Source organism: Pristiophorus japonicus, chromosome 8 (genome assembly GCF_044704955.1).
Source record: "Pristiophorus japonicus isolate sPriJap1 chromosome 8, sPriJap1.hap1, whole genome shotgun sequence".
Lineage (NCBI taxonomy): Eukaryota > Metazoa > Chordata > Chondrichthyes > Pristiophoridae > Pristiophorus > Pristiophorus japonicus.
In genome coordinates this window covers 191113806-191131556 of record NC_091984.1, presented here as the reverse complement: position 1 = coordinate 191131556, position 17751 = coordinate 191113806, and the positions used below count along the sequence as shown (strand labels likewise).

General features: G+C 46.2%; 1 protein-coding gene across 1 annotated transcript in view; it reads left to right on the top strand.

Moving 5' to 3' along the window:
• Positions 1-17751, top strand: part of nos1 (nitric oxide synthase 1 (neuronal)) — a 100955-nt gene that overhangs the window by 41477 nt on the left and 41727 nt on the right. The window contains exons 12-13 of the mRNA XM_070886322.1: positions 11489-11574; positions 15673-15817. Coding sequence (XP_070742423.1) covers positions 11489-11574; positions 15673-15817 — 231 coding nt within the window. The remainder of the gene's footprint in view (positions 1-11488; positions 11575-15672; positions 15818-17751) is intronic.

Genomic DNA, 17751 nt, shown 5'->3' with positions numbered 1-17751 from the left:
TATTGTTGCAATTATATAGGGCCCTGGTGAGACTGCACCTGGAGTATTGTGTACATTTTTGGTCTCCTTATCTAAAGAAGGATATACTTGCCATTGAGGGAGTGCAACGAAGGTTCACCAGACTGATTCCTGGGATGGGGGGATTGTCCTATGAGGAGGGATTGAGTAGACTAGGCCTATATTCTCTAGAGTTTAGAAGAATGGGAGGTGATCTCATTGAAACATACAAAACTCTTACAGGGCTTGACAGGGTAGATGCAGGGAGGATGTTTCCTCTGGTTGGGGTGTCTAGAACCAGGGGTCACAGTCTCAGAATAAGGGGTAGGCCATTTAGGACTGAAATGAGGAGAAATCTCTTTACTCAGAGGGTGGTGAATTTTTGGAATTTTTGGAGGGCTGTGGAGGCTCAGTCTTTGAGTATATTGAAGACAGAGATCGATAGACTTTTGAATATTAAGGGAATCCAGGGATATGGAGACAGTGCAGGAAAGTGGTGTTGAGGTAGAAGATTAGCCATGATCTTATTGAATGGCAGAGCAAGCTCTAGGGCCAAATGGCCTACTCCTGCTCCTAATTCTTATGTTCTTATGGACCTAGTGCTGGAAGGTGGGATTAGGCTGGATAGCTCTTTTTTGACTGGTACAGTCATGATGGACTAAATGGCCTCCTTCTGGGTTGTAATATTTCTATGATTTATGATTTTATGATATGGAAGCCAAAGGGGTGTCATTTTAGTACTGTTGAGATAGATAAGCCTGAAATGTTGAAGGGCAACTACACTCTCATACTAAATTCAACTGTGTTCTGTCCTCAATGCTCAGGGTAAATGATGCAAATTTAGTGCACCAGCATTGAGGATACATTTGGTATTAGGTTATGGAGATGTAATTCAAGGAATCAGCTCTGTGTAAATCTGAGAACTGACAAGGAAGTATTGGAATTGGAAGTACCAACCACAGTGAGTAGAACTTATTAGAAGGTTTTCAGTTACCGTTGTTAGATCACATATAAAAAAAACATAGCAGATTGACACATTAGGAGGACAAGTACGATGCGTAGAGTTCATGGTGGTGGAGCTGTTAGGATTGTTTACAGTTAATTGTTGCTCAGAGGCTGTGTCCTCTTGATAGCCACGTTTCCTCTTGATAGCCACGTTTTGTAATTTGTATATTGCAATGCAGGCAAAGGATACACATGCTACAATCTACTTCAATAAGTTGTACCATTGAATTTAAGTGGTTTGAGGGGCTTGCAATAGCATAAATCAGTTAACAGCAAGGCTACTTTAGTGTGCAGGCAGGCAGGAAGGTGTTTGGGCAGATAAGAAAAGCTGTGGGACATTGCAATACACTAATCATGGGGATCTTCACATCACAAAGGTCAGATGGATAGATCAAGGATTATTAGATTGGAAGAAGAGAATACAAACAATGTCACTGAGACAGTCAGTGATGCCTTTCTCCTTTCTCATGCAACATGTGAGATAAACTACTACAGCACATACTGTGTAAACGTCTGCTCAGAAATGTAATGAAAACAAGACGATCTCTATTTAATAATAGGGGAGTAAGGTCTTGAATATTTTATAACAGAAAATGCTACATTTTGCCTTTTTATTTCAGACAGTTGGAATTCCTACTTATGAGTTACTAAATAGTGGAAGAGTTTTGAAAAACCGGGAGCATTCTTATCACTATTGAATTGACTTAGTATATATCCTTATCTATTGCCATTCTATTAATCAGCCTTATCCCACCACATCAACTTTCTCTTCCATAACAACTTTATCCAAATATTTATTTTACTATCTAAAAACAGAAAATGCTGAACATCCCAACAGGTCAGGCAGCATCGCTGGTTCGTTTAGTAGTTGGTTTCCACAAATCTGCCAAATGTATTCAAATGTGCTCAATAATCTTTATCAGATGGACACTATTACAGTTCCCATGAGTACTAAGATAGTTTTGAATTAAATGAAATGTTTTAAGGGACCAAGCCATGGTTATATAATGGTTTTCAAAGTTTAGCTGTCTCGTATCATGTACTTGAAATAAAGACTTATATTTATATAGCGCCTTTCATGACATCAGGATGTTCCAAAGTGCTTTACAACCAATGAACGACTTTCGGAAGTGTAGTAATGTAGGAAATGTGCACAGCAAGATCCCACAAACAGAATCGGTACAATGACCACAGAATTTGTTTTAGTGATGTTGAATGAAGAATAAATATTGGCCAGGACACTGGGGAGAACTTCCCCGCACTTCTTCAAAATAGTGTCATGTGATCTTTTACATCCACCTGAGAAAGTAGATGGGGCCTTGGTTTAATGACTCATTTGAAACTTGCCACCTCCAACAGTGCAGCACTCCATCAATACTGCAATAAATTATGAGCTCAAGTCTCTAGAGTGACACTTGAACCCACAACCTTCTGTCTCAGAGGCAAGCATGCTACCACTGAGCCAAGGCTCTACGCAATCAGTAATTCTGTTCATAAAAGAAGAGTGTCAGTTATCGCACTACCTCTGTTGTAAGATATTTCTCAATGTTTTCTGGCCTCAAATACAAGGTACAGGATGAAAAATGAAGCAAAACATGGCCTGTATGGTGTCCCAGTGCAGTGCACTTTTCTGCCTCATCGCGTTCCACGTTCACCTCCAATACAATCCAGGAGGACACGTGTCATGTATCTAGACATGTTACTGCCTGTACTATTACATATGATGTGCCACCAGAGGGCACTACTATGGGAAACTTGTACACTAGCTGTATTGTCACCAGAGGGCACTGCAGTGGAAGACTTGTAGGTTATCTGCACAGGTGGGCCAGGCCTAGTATAAAAGGCAGGCCACCATATGTGATCCTCACTCTGGAATTACATTAAATGGACTAAAGTCACTACAGTTCAAGTACAATACATTGCCTCGTGGAGTCATTATCAGAGCATCTAAAGACACAACAATTGACAACGAAATTACGGACTTTCACGCGAAAATGGCTAACCTTGGCACGTTGCAGCAGTTTGCCGATGGTGATGATTGGGATGCCTTTGTGGAGAGGCTCAACCATTTCTTCACAGCAAACAACCTGACAGGCGACAACCTCGGCCACACTGATAAGCGCAGAGCTATCCTGCTAACCAGTTGTGGGCCCACCGTCCATGGCCTCGTCAGGGACTTGCTGGCACCAGTCAAGACAGCAACCAAGACATACGAGGAACTTGTAACACTGATCCAAGAACAACTCAAGCCCAAAGAGAGCGTCCTCACAGCCAGACACCAGTTTTATACACACCGACGGCCCGAAGGCCAGAAAATCACGAAATATGCTGCAGACCTCAGGAGGCTGCCGGCACCGTGTGATTTCGACGACCACCACACCGAAACGCTGCGGGATATCTTTGTCATTGGAATTGGCTACGAGGGCCTTATTTACAGGCTACTATCTGCAGATACCACAGTCGCACTGCAGAAGGCCATCACCATGAGCCAGGCATTCATGACCTCGACCTGCAGTTCTAGGCGGATGACTCATCCTCAGGACACAAACCCGGCAAGTACTGTACACAGAATGGAGCCTTTTAGAGACTGGACTGTAGAACGTGAATCTCCTCAGGGGAGAGAGAACAGGCCCCGGAGTCCTTTAACTCAGAGTCCACCGAGGGGGGCTAATCGAGTAGCACCATGCTGGCGTTGCTGAGGGAATCACAGGACTCACCAGTGCCATTTTAAGGACTATGTGTGTAAAGGCTGCAGCACAAAGTGCCACCTCCAGCGAATGTGTAAAAGAAATATGACTCACTGTGTTGATGAAGAGTCTGCAGAGGGCCATGAATCCAGCGCGGATTATGAAGCGATAGTCAGAGAGGCAGCTCAGCCCCACGATGAGGTGTACGGAATGTTTACCTGCACCACAGAATGTTCCCCATTGAGAATGGAAGTCGAGATAAATGGCGTTCCAGTCTTCATGGAAGTGGACACGGGGGTGAGCCAGTCAGTAATGAATCAAGAAGCCTTTGAGAGGCTATGGGACAAGCTGAATGACCCAAGTTGGTCCCGGTTCAGGCAAAGCTGCGCACCTACACCAATGAACTTATCCCAGTCATTGGTAGTGCAAATATTAAGGTACTCCATGATGGTGCGGTGCACAAGTTACCACTGTGGATTGTTGCAGGCGATGGACCAATGCTACTCGGAAGAAGGTGGATGAAGAAGATCCATTGGAGCTGGGAAGATTTCACCCCTCCAGCGATCAACGTACCCTGCGCTCAGAGGCAAAGCAAGCCCCCACCGAAGGCTGGATCCGGCACGAGAGAGCAGACCAGCACTGTACCCGAGGCACAGACCGCTCAGCATGACTGCGTGGAGATGATCCAGCTGAGACGACCTGAATGCACTTTCCAGGCCTAAGTGGCAGGACTCCAGAGGAAGAAAATCGGATCCAGAGGCGACTTCCCAGCTTCGGTGGCAGAACCCGGGGAGAAGAGGATCACAGCAGTCGACATCGTGGATGGAAGAAAGATGGCGCCCAAACCACGAGGTGAAGTGCTGAAGAAAAAGATGGCGGCGGCCAGACCATGAGGTGCAGCGCTGATGGAGCAACATATGGCACCAAGCGAAGAAGAGGATTGGGGTAAAGATAGCAAGGCCTTCTTAAAGGAGGTCAGCAATCCACTACTCTTAAAGGGATAGTTCCACCTCTTCACTCAATGTAATAGCAACTGTGAATCAAATGTAAAGCTTGTAATTGATGATCAGAGTTTTATATACGTAATAATAACAAAGAAAAGTTGTGCGATTGTGATCGGAGATACAGTTTATCTACAATGAGTAATGAAACGTTGTGCGATATAGGATTTCAACTGTATTCTGATCATGTAGCGGGCAAACACCCATCGGGAGCACACAAGTCCAGCGGGCTACCCAATACTGTAGCCTGCACCCCTGGGACCAGAGTGATGCACCACGGAGTGTGGCCACAAGCAGCTAAAATAGAAAAGCTGCAGAGCAAGAGATCTCAGGAGAGCAACGGCACCGGTATCGATACCCTGCCCCTGATCGGTTCCACATCTCAGGCACCCAATGGCACCAACTGCCACGAGCCTGAAAGAGCAAACCGCGCTAAGGCGCAGCCCCCAGACCCTATTGCCCCTAAGGCTACATCCGGGAACGAAGGGTCACCCGCAACGGTCCTCCCAAATGGGACCGGGACCAGCCAGGATCCCAACCCAAAGATCGCCCAGGCAAGCGAGTCAGCAGTTCCCTGCGCACTGCCAGACGACTGCCCCTCAGGGAGCAGCAGCGACCCGGGGTGCAAGGAAAGGTCAGGGAGGACACAGGCATCTGCTAGGAGCAACGGCAAAGGCCCTGAGAGCAGGCAACGTGAGCCAACCGGGTTCCCACTGCCAGCACTGGGCACCGCGCCGCCACCAGACTACCTGGACACCACCCAGCATTTCTGGAACTAGTTTGTCCTCAAGCACCAGTACTGACACCAGCACTGAGTCCAAGTATGTATCAAGAATGTACCTCACCAGTCAAATGTACTTGCCTCACAACTGTACATGAATGTAACTAGCCACCGACATAATCGATATGTGGGGGGGAGAGAATGGAGTGGTCATGGACTCGCAAACAGAAACCACCAGCACCTCTACTGCCAACGAAACACCACCTACTCGCCCAAGATGGAAAAGACCCCCCAAGGGTCAACCAGACAGAGCTAAGCCCAGAGCACAGTCAATGCACGAAGGCAATTTGTACTAAGGACTTGGGGGAGTGTGATGTCATGTATCTAGACATATTACTGCCTGTACTATTACATATGATGTGCCACCAGAGGGCACTACTATGGGAAACTTGTATACCAGCTGTATGGTCACTAAGGTGTGCCACCAGAGGGCACTGCAGTGGGAGACTTGTAGGTTACCTATACAGGTGGGCCAGGCCTAGTATAAAAGGCAGGCTACCAGATGTGATCCTCACTCTGGAGTTACATTAAATGGACTAAGGTCACTATAGTTCAAGTACAATACATTGCCTCGTGGAGTCATTATCAGAGCATCTAAAGACATAACAACAAGGAGAGGAAGGAAGATTGGTTTGAAGAGGAACACCAAAGCAGTTTCAATTTTAAAATAGATAGATACCTTAAGCAAGTATAGAGGGAGGTAAGGAATGAAGCATGCAGAAGAAACTCTCAGAAAATGTATTTATCTCGGGTACCAGGGCTACAGGGACTTGGAGAGTGAAAGAAAGTAGACGTTATGGAGTGGAGGAGGGACTAAGAGAAGCAAAAATGAAATAGATGAGGTAATAAGAAAGATACAGGAGAAATAAATAAAAGAGGGAGAAACAGAGTCACTAGAAGGGGAACACAAACAGATGAGAAGAAAAATGCTGAGAAGCAAAATCTGAAACAAGAAACAATGTGAAAGTGAATAGTAAATTCATCCCAGATTAAAAATTATTTTATGTATAAAAGAGTGAGAATGCACAAACTATAGAAACCCTTCCATTGTAACATAAGAGATAAAGCAGTGATTCTTAAACATTTTGATTTCTTTAAACTTGGTTTTCCATAAGATCTGTTGCCCTTAGTTACCCTCACAGTTTGCAGCCAACTGTATTCTCCTAAGAAGCAATTCTGGTCATCTATCCTTTTGACTTCTAATGAATTAGTAATAAGTTGTCAAATATTTATTTAATCCACATGAGGACATCAGTATTTTGGCACCATTCAATGCTCTCGGCGCTTTAATTTATGCGCATGCTGTCCCTAGGACCCCTTACCTCCTGTGGTAAGTACAGTTTATGGGCTCAATTTTACCCAAAGCTGTTTTTTGGCGTAGTTGAAGAGTTACGCCCATTTCTTTTGGGCTCAACTATGCCAAAAAAAATCATACAACTTTCCCCGTTTGAATTGTTCATTTTGGCGCTGCCTAGTCTCTCCTTTAGCTTTGGGGGTGGAGCCTAAGATTACCACATGCTTACTACCTCACAAATCACCTGTGGTTCAAATGATTGAAAGCATTAGTGGATGTTGTACAACTTTCTTCCTCTTTTTGCTTCGTTATTTTAAACGTCGAATCACACACACACTCATTTGTAGTAATTGGTAGGATCAGGTCTTTTATTTAGACATTCATATTATACAAACCAAATATGAAAGCTACTGAGACACTTCACAAAGGCTTGTTCCGATTTCCGTGGCTGCTTGAACACACACACCTTCCGAGGTTCCCTAACCCGAACCCTAAACCTCACCCTAAATGTGTGTGTGTCAAACAGAAACCAATTCCATCTCTTATACCTAAAAAGCCTTGTTTCCTTGCATAATACATACAGACAATTAACATGCAGATGATGTAGACTCAAATGGCATTGTCCTGATGTATTTAGCATTGAGTCGACGTATTTACTGAGACGTATGAAAGCATGGGCCTTACGCTAAACATCCGTAAGACAAAGGTCCTCCACCAGCCTGCCCTCGCCGCACAGCACTGCCCCCCAGTCATCAAGATCCACGGCGCGGCCCTGGACAACGTGAACCATTTCCCATACTTCGGGAGCCTCTTAGCATCAAAAGCAGACATTATAAGGAGATTCAACACCGCCTCCAGTGCGCCAATGCAGCCTTCGGCCGCCTGAGGAAAAGAGTGTTCGAAGACCAGGCCCTCAAATCTATCATCAAGCTCATGGTCCACAGGGCTGTAGTAACGCCCTCTTGTATGGCTCAGAGACATGGACCATATACAGTAGACATCTCAAGTCGCTGGAGAAATACCACCAACGATGCCTCCGCAAGATCCAACAAATCCCCTGGGAGGACAGACGCACCTACGCTAGCATCCTCAACCAGGCCAACATCCCCAGCATTGTAGCACCGACAACACTTGATCAGCTTTGCTGGGCAGGCCTCATTGTCTGCATGCCAGACACGAGACTCCCAAAGCAAGCGCTCTACTCGGAACTCCTTAATGGCAAACGAGCCAAAGGGGGACAGAGGAAACGTTACAAGGACACCCTCAAAGCCTCCCTGATAAAGTGCAACATCCCCACCGACACCTGGACATCCCTGGCCAAAGACCATCCTAAGTGGAGGAAGTGCATCCGGGAGAGCGCTGAGCGCCTCGATTCTCATCGCCAAGTGCATGCAGAAAACAAGCGCAGGCAGCGGAAGGAGCGCGCGGCAAACCTGTCCTACCTTCCCTTACATAGAAACATAGAAATATAGAAAATAGGTGCAGGAGTAGGCCATTCGGCCCTTCGAGCCTGCACTGCCATTCAACAAGATCATGGCTGATCACCCACCCCAGCACCTCCCCCCACGCCCCCTCCACACCCCCCCCGACCCACCCAGCCGCAAGGACCACATCCAACTCCCTCCCGAACACATCCAATGAACTGGCATCAACAACTCTCCGCGGCAGGGAACCCCACAGGCCAACAACTCCCCGAGTGAAGAAGTCTCTCCCAATCCCAGCCCCAAACAGCCCACCCCCCATCCCAAGAGCGTGCCACCCCCCGGCTCCGGACCCACCCAACACCGGGAACACTCCCCCCACACCCAACCCGCCCCGTCCCGTCAGAATCCTTCCCAAATGACAAACACCCCCGGATGTCGAGCCCCCAGCCCCAGCCACCCCGGAGCCACGCCCCCGCGACGCCAACCACCAACCGAGGGACTGCCTATGATGATGATGTCCTGAAATCACGCCTAACTGCTTTCTGAATTACTATGCACAAACCAGATTGTCTCCTCGCATAATAATCAGAAACAGAAGCATTTCTTTGATTCCATGCATAGATATATACAAATAGTTCATCATTATCATAAGCAGTCTCACAGAATCGAGGAAGACTTGCTTCCACTCTAAAAGTAAGTTCTTAGGTGACTGAACCGTCCAATATGCGGACCACTGTCCCTGTCACACGTGGGACAGACAGTCGTTGAGGGAAAGGGTGGGTGGGACTGATTTGCCGCGCGCTCTTTGCGCTGCCTGCGCTTGATTTCTGCATGCTCTCGGCGATGAGTTAATAGTTAACATGCAGATTAATGACCAGCTACTCATAATCCTGAAGTCAAGTCTCACTGCCATAAATGAACTCCCACCATGAAGTACTGTAAACACACAGGTGATCAGATAGACATATTTCAATGGCTACCTGGCTCCATATCGTCTAGATCGAGAATTGGCTGGCGAACAGAAAGCAGAGAGTCGGGATAAATGGATCCTTTTCCAGTTGGAAATCAGTGGTTAGTGGTGTGCCACAGGGATCAGTGCTGGGACCACAACTGTTTACAATATACATAGATGACCTAGAGGAGGGGACAGAGTGTAGTGCAACAAAATTTGCTGATGACACTAAGATTAGTGGGAAAGCAGGTTGTGTAGAGGACTCAGGGAGGCTGCAAGGAGATTTGGATAGGTTAAGCAAATGGGCTAAGGTTTGGCAGATGGAATACAATGTCGGAAAGTGTGAGATCATCCATCTTAGGAAAAAAAACAGTAAAAGGGAATATTATTTGAATGGGGAGAAATTACAACATGCTGTGGTGCAGAGGGACCTGGGGGTCCTTGTGCATGAAACTCTTTTTGGGAGTCAACGGAAAACATTAAACCATGCCCCCCCGATCTGGGGGAAACACCAAACATTTACAGGCCCTTTTTTTTTTGTGGTATTTTTGGGGGGTTTTTTTTTGGGCACAAAAACATATTTTTTTTTTTCCAAGTGCCCCCTATAAAAGGGGAGGTGGACACTAAAAGCACCGGCAATTAAAACAAATTAACTTAAAAACATAAAATCAAATTAAAATTTGGTTGCCGGGCGTGATGATGCACTCCAGTCCCTCCGGTGCCCACCCCTCACGGAAGGCCGCGAGCGTACCGGTGGACACCGCGTGCTCCATCTCCAAGGACACCCTGGACCGGATGTAAGAGCGGAAGAGAGGCAGGCAGTCTGGCTGATCGACCCCCTCGACCGCCCGCTGCCTGGACCGGCTGATGGCACCCTTGGCCGTGCCCAGGAGCAGTCCTACGAGGAGGCCCTCGGACCTACCCGCTCCACTCCGCACAGGGTGCCTGAAGATCAGGAGTGTGGGACTGAAGTGCAGCCAGAATTTCAGGAGCAGCCCCTTTAGATAACAAAACAGGGGCTGCAACCTTGTGCACTCAATAAAAACATGAATCCCAAAAGGTTAGTTTGCAGGTGCAGCAGGTAATCAGGAAGGCAAATGGAATGTTGGCCTTCATTGCGAAAGGGATGGAGTACAAAAGCAGGGAGGTGTTGCTGCAACTGTATAAGGTATTGGTAAGGCCGCACCTGGAGTACTGCGTGCAGTTTTGGTCACCTTACTTAAGGAAGGATATACTAGCTTTGGAAGGGGTACAGAGACGATTCACTAGGCTGATTCGAGAAATGAGGGGGTTACCTTATGATGGTAGATTGAGTAGACTGGGTCTTTACTCCTTGGAGTTCAGAAGGATGAGGGGTGATCTTATAGAAACATTTAAAATCATGAAAGGGATAGACAAGATAGAGGCAGAGAGGTTGTTTCCATTGGTAGGGGAGACTAGAACTAGGAGGCACAGCCTCAAAATACGGAGGAGCCGATTTAAAACCGAGTTGAGAAAGAATTCCTTCTCCCAGAGGGTTGTGAATCTGTGGAATTCTCTGCCCAAGGAAGCAGTTGAGGCTGGCTCATTGAATGTTTTCAAGTCAAAGATAGATAGATTTTTAAGCAATAAGGGAATTAAGGGTTACGGGGAGAGGGCGGGTAAGTGGAGCTGAGTCCACGGCCAGATCAGCCATGATCTTATTGAATGGCGGAGCAGGCTCGAGGGGCTAGATGGCCTACTCCTGTTCCTAATTCTTATGTTCCTATGTTCTTATGTCTAGCAGCCTGTTTCTATCCAAACATCCTGTTTTAATCCAAACTTCAATCTTCAACTTTTAACCCTTTTGATATCTCCAGACCGCGCCGAAACAAAGCGTTTCAGAAATGTGAGCTTCCCCTCCCACAATGGTGATATAGCAAAACCAATGTTTGATTAAAAAATGATTAACGAAAGCAAATAACACTCCACATTTGACAAATAATACCTTAGTAACATATTCTGGTGAGTAGGTTTGGTATCGCCATGCATCATGCAAAGACCTAGCAACAGAACAAAAAGGCGCTGTTTAAAATGTTGTTGCATACCTACATGATGTATAATGCCACCTCAAAGATAACCTTTCCACAGTGACCTGATTGAAAATCCCTGGACTAGACGGTACCTATGAGTGATGCCAGTAGATTTGTCACATTGTATGAGTGAAAACTAATTGGGATGTTCTTCAAGAGCTTAAAACTTGTTGATTGTGAGCTCTCGCCCTGTGAAATTATCTCAGAATCAAAATCCCATGTTCCTGCCTGTAACATATCTTATGCTTCATTGCATGTTCTTCGGTTAACTGTATTAACTGCTTTTTCTCATGCAGTCAGATCCCTGGATCACTCATGAGTGGAAAGGAGCCAATAGAACTCCCACCAAAAAGAGAACCATTGGATTTAAAAAGCTAGCAAAGTAAGTTTATTATATTCAACACACTATTGTTTATAGGAGCAAAATACTTCAAGAAATGATAAAATATGTTGCTTAATATTTTAAATGAATTTAACAGGTAGATTTCAGTATATGTTACCTACATGTGTCAGAAATACTTCAGTCTAGTTTTGGTTTGGTGGCTGTTCCTTTAAATCCATGTCATAAGGGGGCCAAAATTCAGGGTCCGGATAAGGCCCGTTACCGCCGTTTTGCGGCGGCCATGCGGCGGAATCGAATGGCTGCCGCCGCGTTGCAGTCCATTGGCCGCCACAATCCAAATTCAACTCGGGGATTTTTCTGGCGGTCCCTATTTCTGCCCCGTTGCTGCCGACCGCCCCAAGCACATCATCAAAGCGCGCACCGCCTCTTGGGTGCCAGGCCGCTGGCCCGGCCAAAATCCTCCCTGGTGGCCCAGTGGCCAAACCTAAAAAATCGCTGCTTCTCTCCCCTTTAAATGAGAGGAGAGACGTGGTGACGCACACGCCCAGTGACATCACCACCGCTCTGCCGCTGAGTGACAGCAGCGGAGACTTGGTCCCGACCCCACATCCGCCCCTCACCAGCACTTACCGCCACACTTGCGCCCTCATTATGACCGACTTCTGGTCCGATGCGGAAAAAACTTCAAAGAGGAGAAAATCGATCGGAAGCCCGTCTCACCGCAAAAAAGGTAGGTGCGCCAGCTTTCTGGTGGGCCTAAATTTCGGCCCCAAGCAGTTTAAAAATGAACCAGCAACAGCCAGAATCTTGGCCCAGGCTTAAATGACGACAATGTTGCACGTTTCTTTAGCTCGAGGTTTGAGAGAGGAATCATTCAAACTTAAATAATGCTGTATGACTGATGGCTGCTTTTTAAATTTGAGTGGACAGTTATTCACTGCCAGGAAGTCCTGGTAACTCTTTCTGGGATATAGAAAGAGCTCTTTGAATTGGAGACTTAATTTGAAAATATCTGGGAAGGAAGCAATCAGTTTGAAACCTTTCAGAGAGAGAAGAAATTGGTTTGAAACTTGCAAGAGATGGATTGGTTACATTGTCTTGCAGTGGTGAGACATTTAAGCAGAAGCCTAGCTTAAGCTATTTAGAAAGGGTAGCTTAGTATTTTTGTTGACAACCCTTTTAGTGTTTTTCCACTTGAGGAGTTAGGTGTAAATATATAACTATTATATGCTTGTTTGCCTTTCGTTAACTGAATTCACTTAGTGATTTTGAACTTAAAACTTAAGACTTGTTTGGTCATTGACGATTGAGAGAGATTCTATTGAGAGTAGCTCCAAATAATTACCAGACAGGATTTTCTGTATTATTTTCCTTGGTGGCTTAATGAAGTCTCACCTAGATCTTAAGAATAGAATAGATTCAATTGAAGGTATGGGGAGAGGGGACTCACCTTTGTGTGTGATCTAAGATATGAGAGCCAAAATAATCTAGAGTAACTGTAAAGTCCTGTTCCCTCAGTACAGATTCACACGAGGCATGTAGTGAAGTCAAGGTCACTCTGGACCTGCACCTTTATTTCACAGCTCTGGAATGCTGCACTTGCCTGAGACCTGTCCTTATATACCTGTCTCTTGCAAGTGCACCCCTGGTGGTAAGGTATGCTGGTGGTTACAGATCATATCTTATTACAGTCATGTTTCGCATGTTAGGATACAGTTATATATAATAATGTAAGATACATGACATCACCCTCCCCCAAGGTCTTATTGTCTTTATAGGTTCAGTCTCTCAGGTGGTCTGCGCTCTCGCGTGGAGCGTCTGAGTTGTGGTTCAGTTGTTTGCCTTGGTGTCTGTTTTTCTTTGGGTGTGGTTGCTGGTATCTCGCCTGGGCTGTCTGTTTTGATTGGTGTGATTGTTGTTGACTCGCCTGGGCTGTCTGTGGGATTGCCCTTTCCTCAGGTTGTTCCCTCTGTCTGTCCACCAGGTGTGGTGCGAGTTCCACATTGTAGTCTGCCTCTGGTTCCGCAGAGTTGTTGGTAAATCTGCTTTTGACTTGGTCTACATGCCTCCGGCAGATTTTGCCATTATCCATTTGTACTACCAGTAGCCTGTTTCCTTCCTTGCCCGTTACAGTCCCTGCAAGCCATTTGGGACCCCTGCCATAGTTTAGTACAAACACTTTGTCCCCTATCTCATTCCATTGTCACTGACCAATGTGTCAGGGATTCCGTGCATTGCAAACATGGTTGCGAGGCTCTCCACAGTGGTGGAGGTTGTGCTCGAGTTTAAAATGGTGCATTCGATCCACTTTGAAAATGCATCTACAACTACGAGGAACATTTTGCCCATGAATGGGCCCGCATAGTCTACGTGCACCCGCGACCACGGTTTGGTAGGCCAGGGCCAGGGGCTCAGTGGAGCCTACCTGGGGGCATTGCTGAGTTGGGCACAAATGGTGCACCTTCGGACACAGAGCTCCAAGTCCGCGTCAATACCAGGTCACCAGACGTGGAATCTGGTTATGGCCTTCATGAGAACGATCCCCGGGTGCTCGCGGTGGAGCTCCCGGACAAATGCCTCCCTGCCTCGCAGAGGCATGACTACTCGGCTGCCCCACATCAGGCAGTCTGCTTGTAGTGATAGCTCATGCATGCGCCTGTGAAAGGATTTTAATTCCTCGGGGCAGGCATCGCGAGCCTCTGCCCAGTCACCGGTTAGGACTAAGGATAACGTGGGGTCGCTGGCCGTCCAGGCTCTGATTTGGCGAGTCGTCATGGGCGAACCTGTGGACTCAAAGGCATTGATTGCCATGACTATCTCACAGTCCTGTTCGTCAGACCCTTCCGTGGTCGCCAGGGGTAGCCTGCTGAGCGCGTCGGCACAGTTGTCTGTGCCTGGTCTGTGCCTTATTCGTAGGACGCCAGCATGAGTGCCCACCATTGAATTCGCGGCGAGGCGTTGGCGTTTATTGCCTTGCTCTCGGATAGGAGGCACGTGAGGGGCTTGTGGTCGGTTTCTAATGCAAACTTGGCCCCGAAAAGGTATTGGTGCATCTTTTTGACACCATACACGCACGCGAGCGCCTCCTTCTCTATCATTCCGTACCCGCGCTCCGCCCGCGAAAGTGACCTGGAGGCATAAGCTATGGGTTGTAATTTTCCCGCACTCTTGACATGTTGCACCCGATCCCATCCTCGTCGCCACTGTAAAGTCCTGTCCCCTCAGTACAGATTCACACGAGGCATGTAGTGAAGTCAAGGTCACTCTGGACCTGCACCTTTATTTTACAGCTCTGGAATGCTGCACTTGCCTGAGACCTGTCCTTATATACCTGTCTCTTGCAAGTGCACCCCTGGTGGTAAGGTATGCTGGTGGTTACAGGTCATATCTTATTACAGTCATGTTTAGCATGTTAGGATACAGTTATATATAATAATGTAAGATACATGACAGTAACAAGGGCAGAAAAGATCCAAAAATGCAACAGTGGCAGTGGTACTGAGGGAATAATCAGCCATGATCTTATTGAATGGTGGTGCAGGATTGAAGGGCCGAATGGCCTTCTCCTGCACCTATTTTCTATGTTTCTATGTTGCTATTACTATAATTAAAATCTTCTAGTAGCTTGTTTATATACTTTGCATGGGTATCTGAAAAAGTTTTAATCCTTTCTATATAACATAACCAATGTTCTTTTTTCTGCACACCACTCTTTCAAGTTTCATAAAATATTGCTTCTAATTTACTGAGTATGCCTACTCTGCACAACGCTAAACCTGTTTTGCACCACTAATAATACCAGCACTTTTGGAAAAACAAACCACTGGGGCCAGGCATTGCTGGTTCACCATGTGTTTGGACAAGATAAAAACAGACTTATTCTTTCCGAAAGACGGCCACACAGAGCAATAGCTGGAAACAGTGAAGCAATGCCAACTGGCATGATGAGATTTGACAGAGAACAGAATTCATGTGGTGCAGTACTTTCCATGGTCTGGGTCTGATTCCATAGCTGAAGCAAATGGGTGGGTACAAGCTCCTGAGGAGATTCTTCCAAAATACCTGCCATAGTATGCTGTCATTATCTGCACTATGAAGACATCCAGTCCTAATACTCTGACATTTTCATTTGAAAAGGGCAGTGAAATTCTCTGCAAAGTTGATGCGACAAGCAATGACCAAAAGAGTAAAAGCCACCATCTTGTATGCCACAGAAACTGGGACGTCCCAGGCCTATGCAAAAACATTGTGTGAAATTTTCAAGCATGCCTTTGATGCAAAGGTGAGAAACTATTTTTTTTAACAGCATTCCTTTAAGTTAGTTCACAAAGCTATGCTACAATAGTTGTCTGCCTCACTCTATCAGGGAGATTTTCTTGGCTCCGTGTTTGGATTCACCAAATGCAACGAATATTGAAAAACTGGGCCGGGCTGAATCGCAAAGGAACACGTCCAATTTTCCTCCATTTAATTGAACGGAAGGAAAATCAGGAGAACTCTTTCAATGGCCTGTGCTCTGACCCGCCCAATTTTCTGTTATTCTCAACGCCCAATCCAATGAGCCCAGCGACAGATCTAAGAACATCTCCCCTTATATTGTAACAGCATCTATCTGAGGCTAAACCAGATTGTTTGCAAACTAGGCATCATATTTGACCCTGAAATGAGCTTCCGACCACATATCAGCGGCATAACTAAAACCGCCTATTTCCACCTCTGTAACGTTGCCCGTCTCCGCCCTTGCCTCAGCTCATCTGCTGCTGAAACCCTCATCCATGCCTTTGTTACCTCTTAGACTTGACTACTCCAACGCACTCCTGGCTGGCCTCCCAAATTCTACCCGATGTAAACTTGATGTCATCCAAAACTCGGCAGCCCTTTTCCTTACTCGCACCAAGTCCCGATCACCCATCACCCCTGTGCTCGCTGACCTACATTGGCTCTCGGTTTGATTTCAAAATTCTCATCCTTGTTTACAAATCTCTCTGTGGCCTCGCCCCTCCCTATCTCTGTAATCTCTTTCAGTCTCACAATCCCCTGAGATGTCTGCGCTCCTCAAATTCTGTCCTCCTGAGCATCCCTGATTATAAGCATCATTGCCTGTGCCTTCAGCTGCCTGTGCCCTAAGCTCTGGAACTCCCTCCCTAAACCTCTCCACCTCTCTATCTCTCTTTCCTCCTTTAAGACGCTCCTTAAAACCTACCTCTTTGACCAAGCTTTTGTTCATCTGCCATAATTTCTTCTTAGGTAGCTCGGTGTCAAATTTATTTGTTTTGTCTTGTAACACTGCTGTGAAGCGCGTTGGGATGTTTTAGGCGCTTATATAAATAAAAGTTATTATTGTTATTGTTGCAATAGGAATGATAAAAATATATACACACACAGACGCCTCTGTTTACTGCACACGTTCTGGCGATGAAAATACCAAGCGAGAAAAGTACTTGTTTCTAAGCAGTGCGAGTGGACAACATCAAATTCTAAATGGCCTGCATGCACCACTCTCTACCCAGGGGAAAGCAGAGTATTGTGGATGATGCCCATGTAAATATGTGCACAGGGCTCTGCTCATTGTCAGTGACACTTGTAATATTAGAAAAGACCCTATGGGACATAAGAACATAAGAACATAAGAATTAGGAACAGGAGTAGGCCATCTAGCCCCTCGAGCCTGCTCCGCCATTCAACAAGATCATGGCTGATCTAGCCGTGGACTCAGCTCCACTTACCCGCCCGCTCCCCATAACCCTTAATTCCCTTATTGGTTAAAAATCTATCTATCTGTGATTTGAATACATTCAATGAGCTAGCCTCAACTGCTTCCCTGGGCAGAGAATTCCACAGATTCACAACCCTCTGGGAGAAGAAATTCCTTCTCAACTCGGTTTTAAATTGGCTCCCCTGTATTTTGAGGCTGTGCCCTCTAGTTCTAGTCTCCCCGACCAGTGGAAACAACCTCTCTGCCTCTATCTTGTCTATCCCTTTCATTATTTTAAGTGTTTCTATAAGATCAAACCTCATCCTTCTGAACTCCAATGAGTAAAGACCCAGTCTACTCAATCTATCATCATAAGGTAGCCCCCTCATCTCCGGAATCAGCCTAGTGAATCGACTCTGTACCCCCTCCAAAGCTAGTATATCTTTCCTTAAGTAAGGTGACCAAAACTGCACGCAGTACTCCAGGTGCGGCCTCACCAATACCCTGTACAGTTGCAGCAG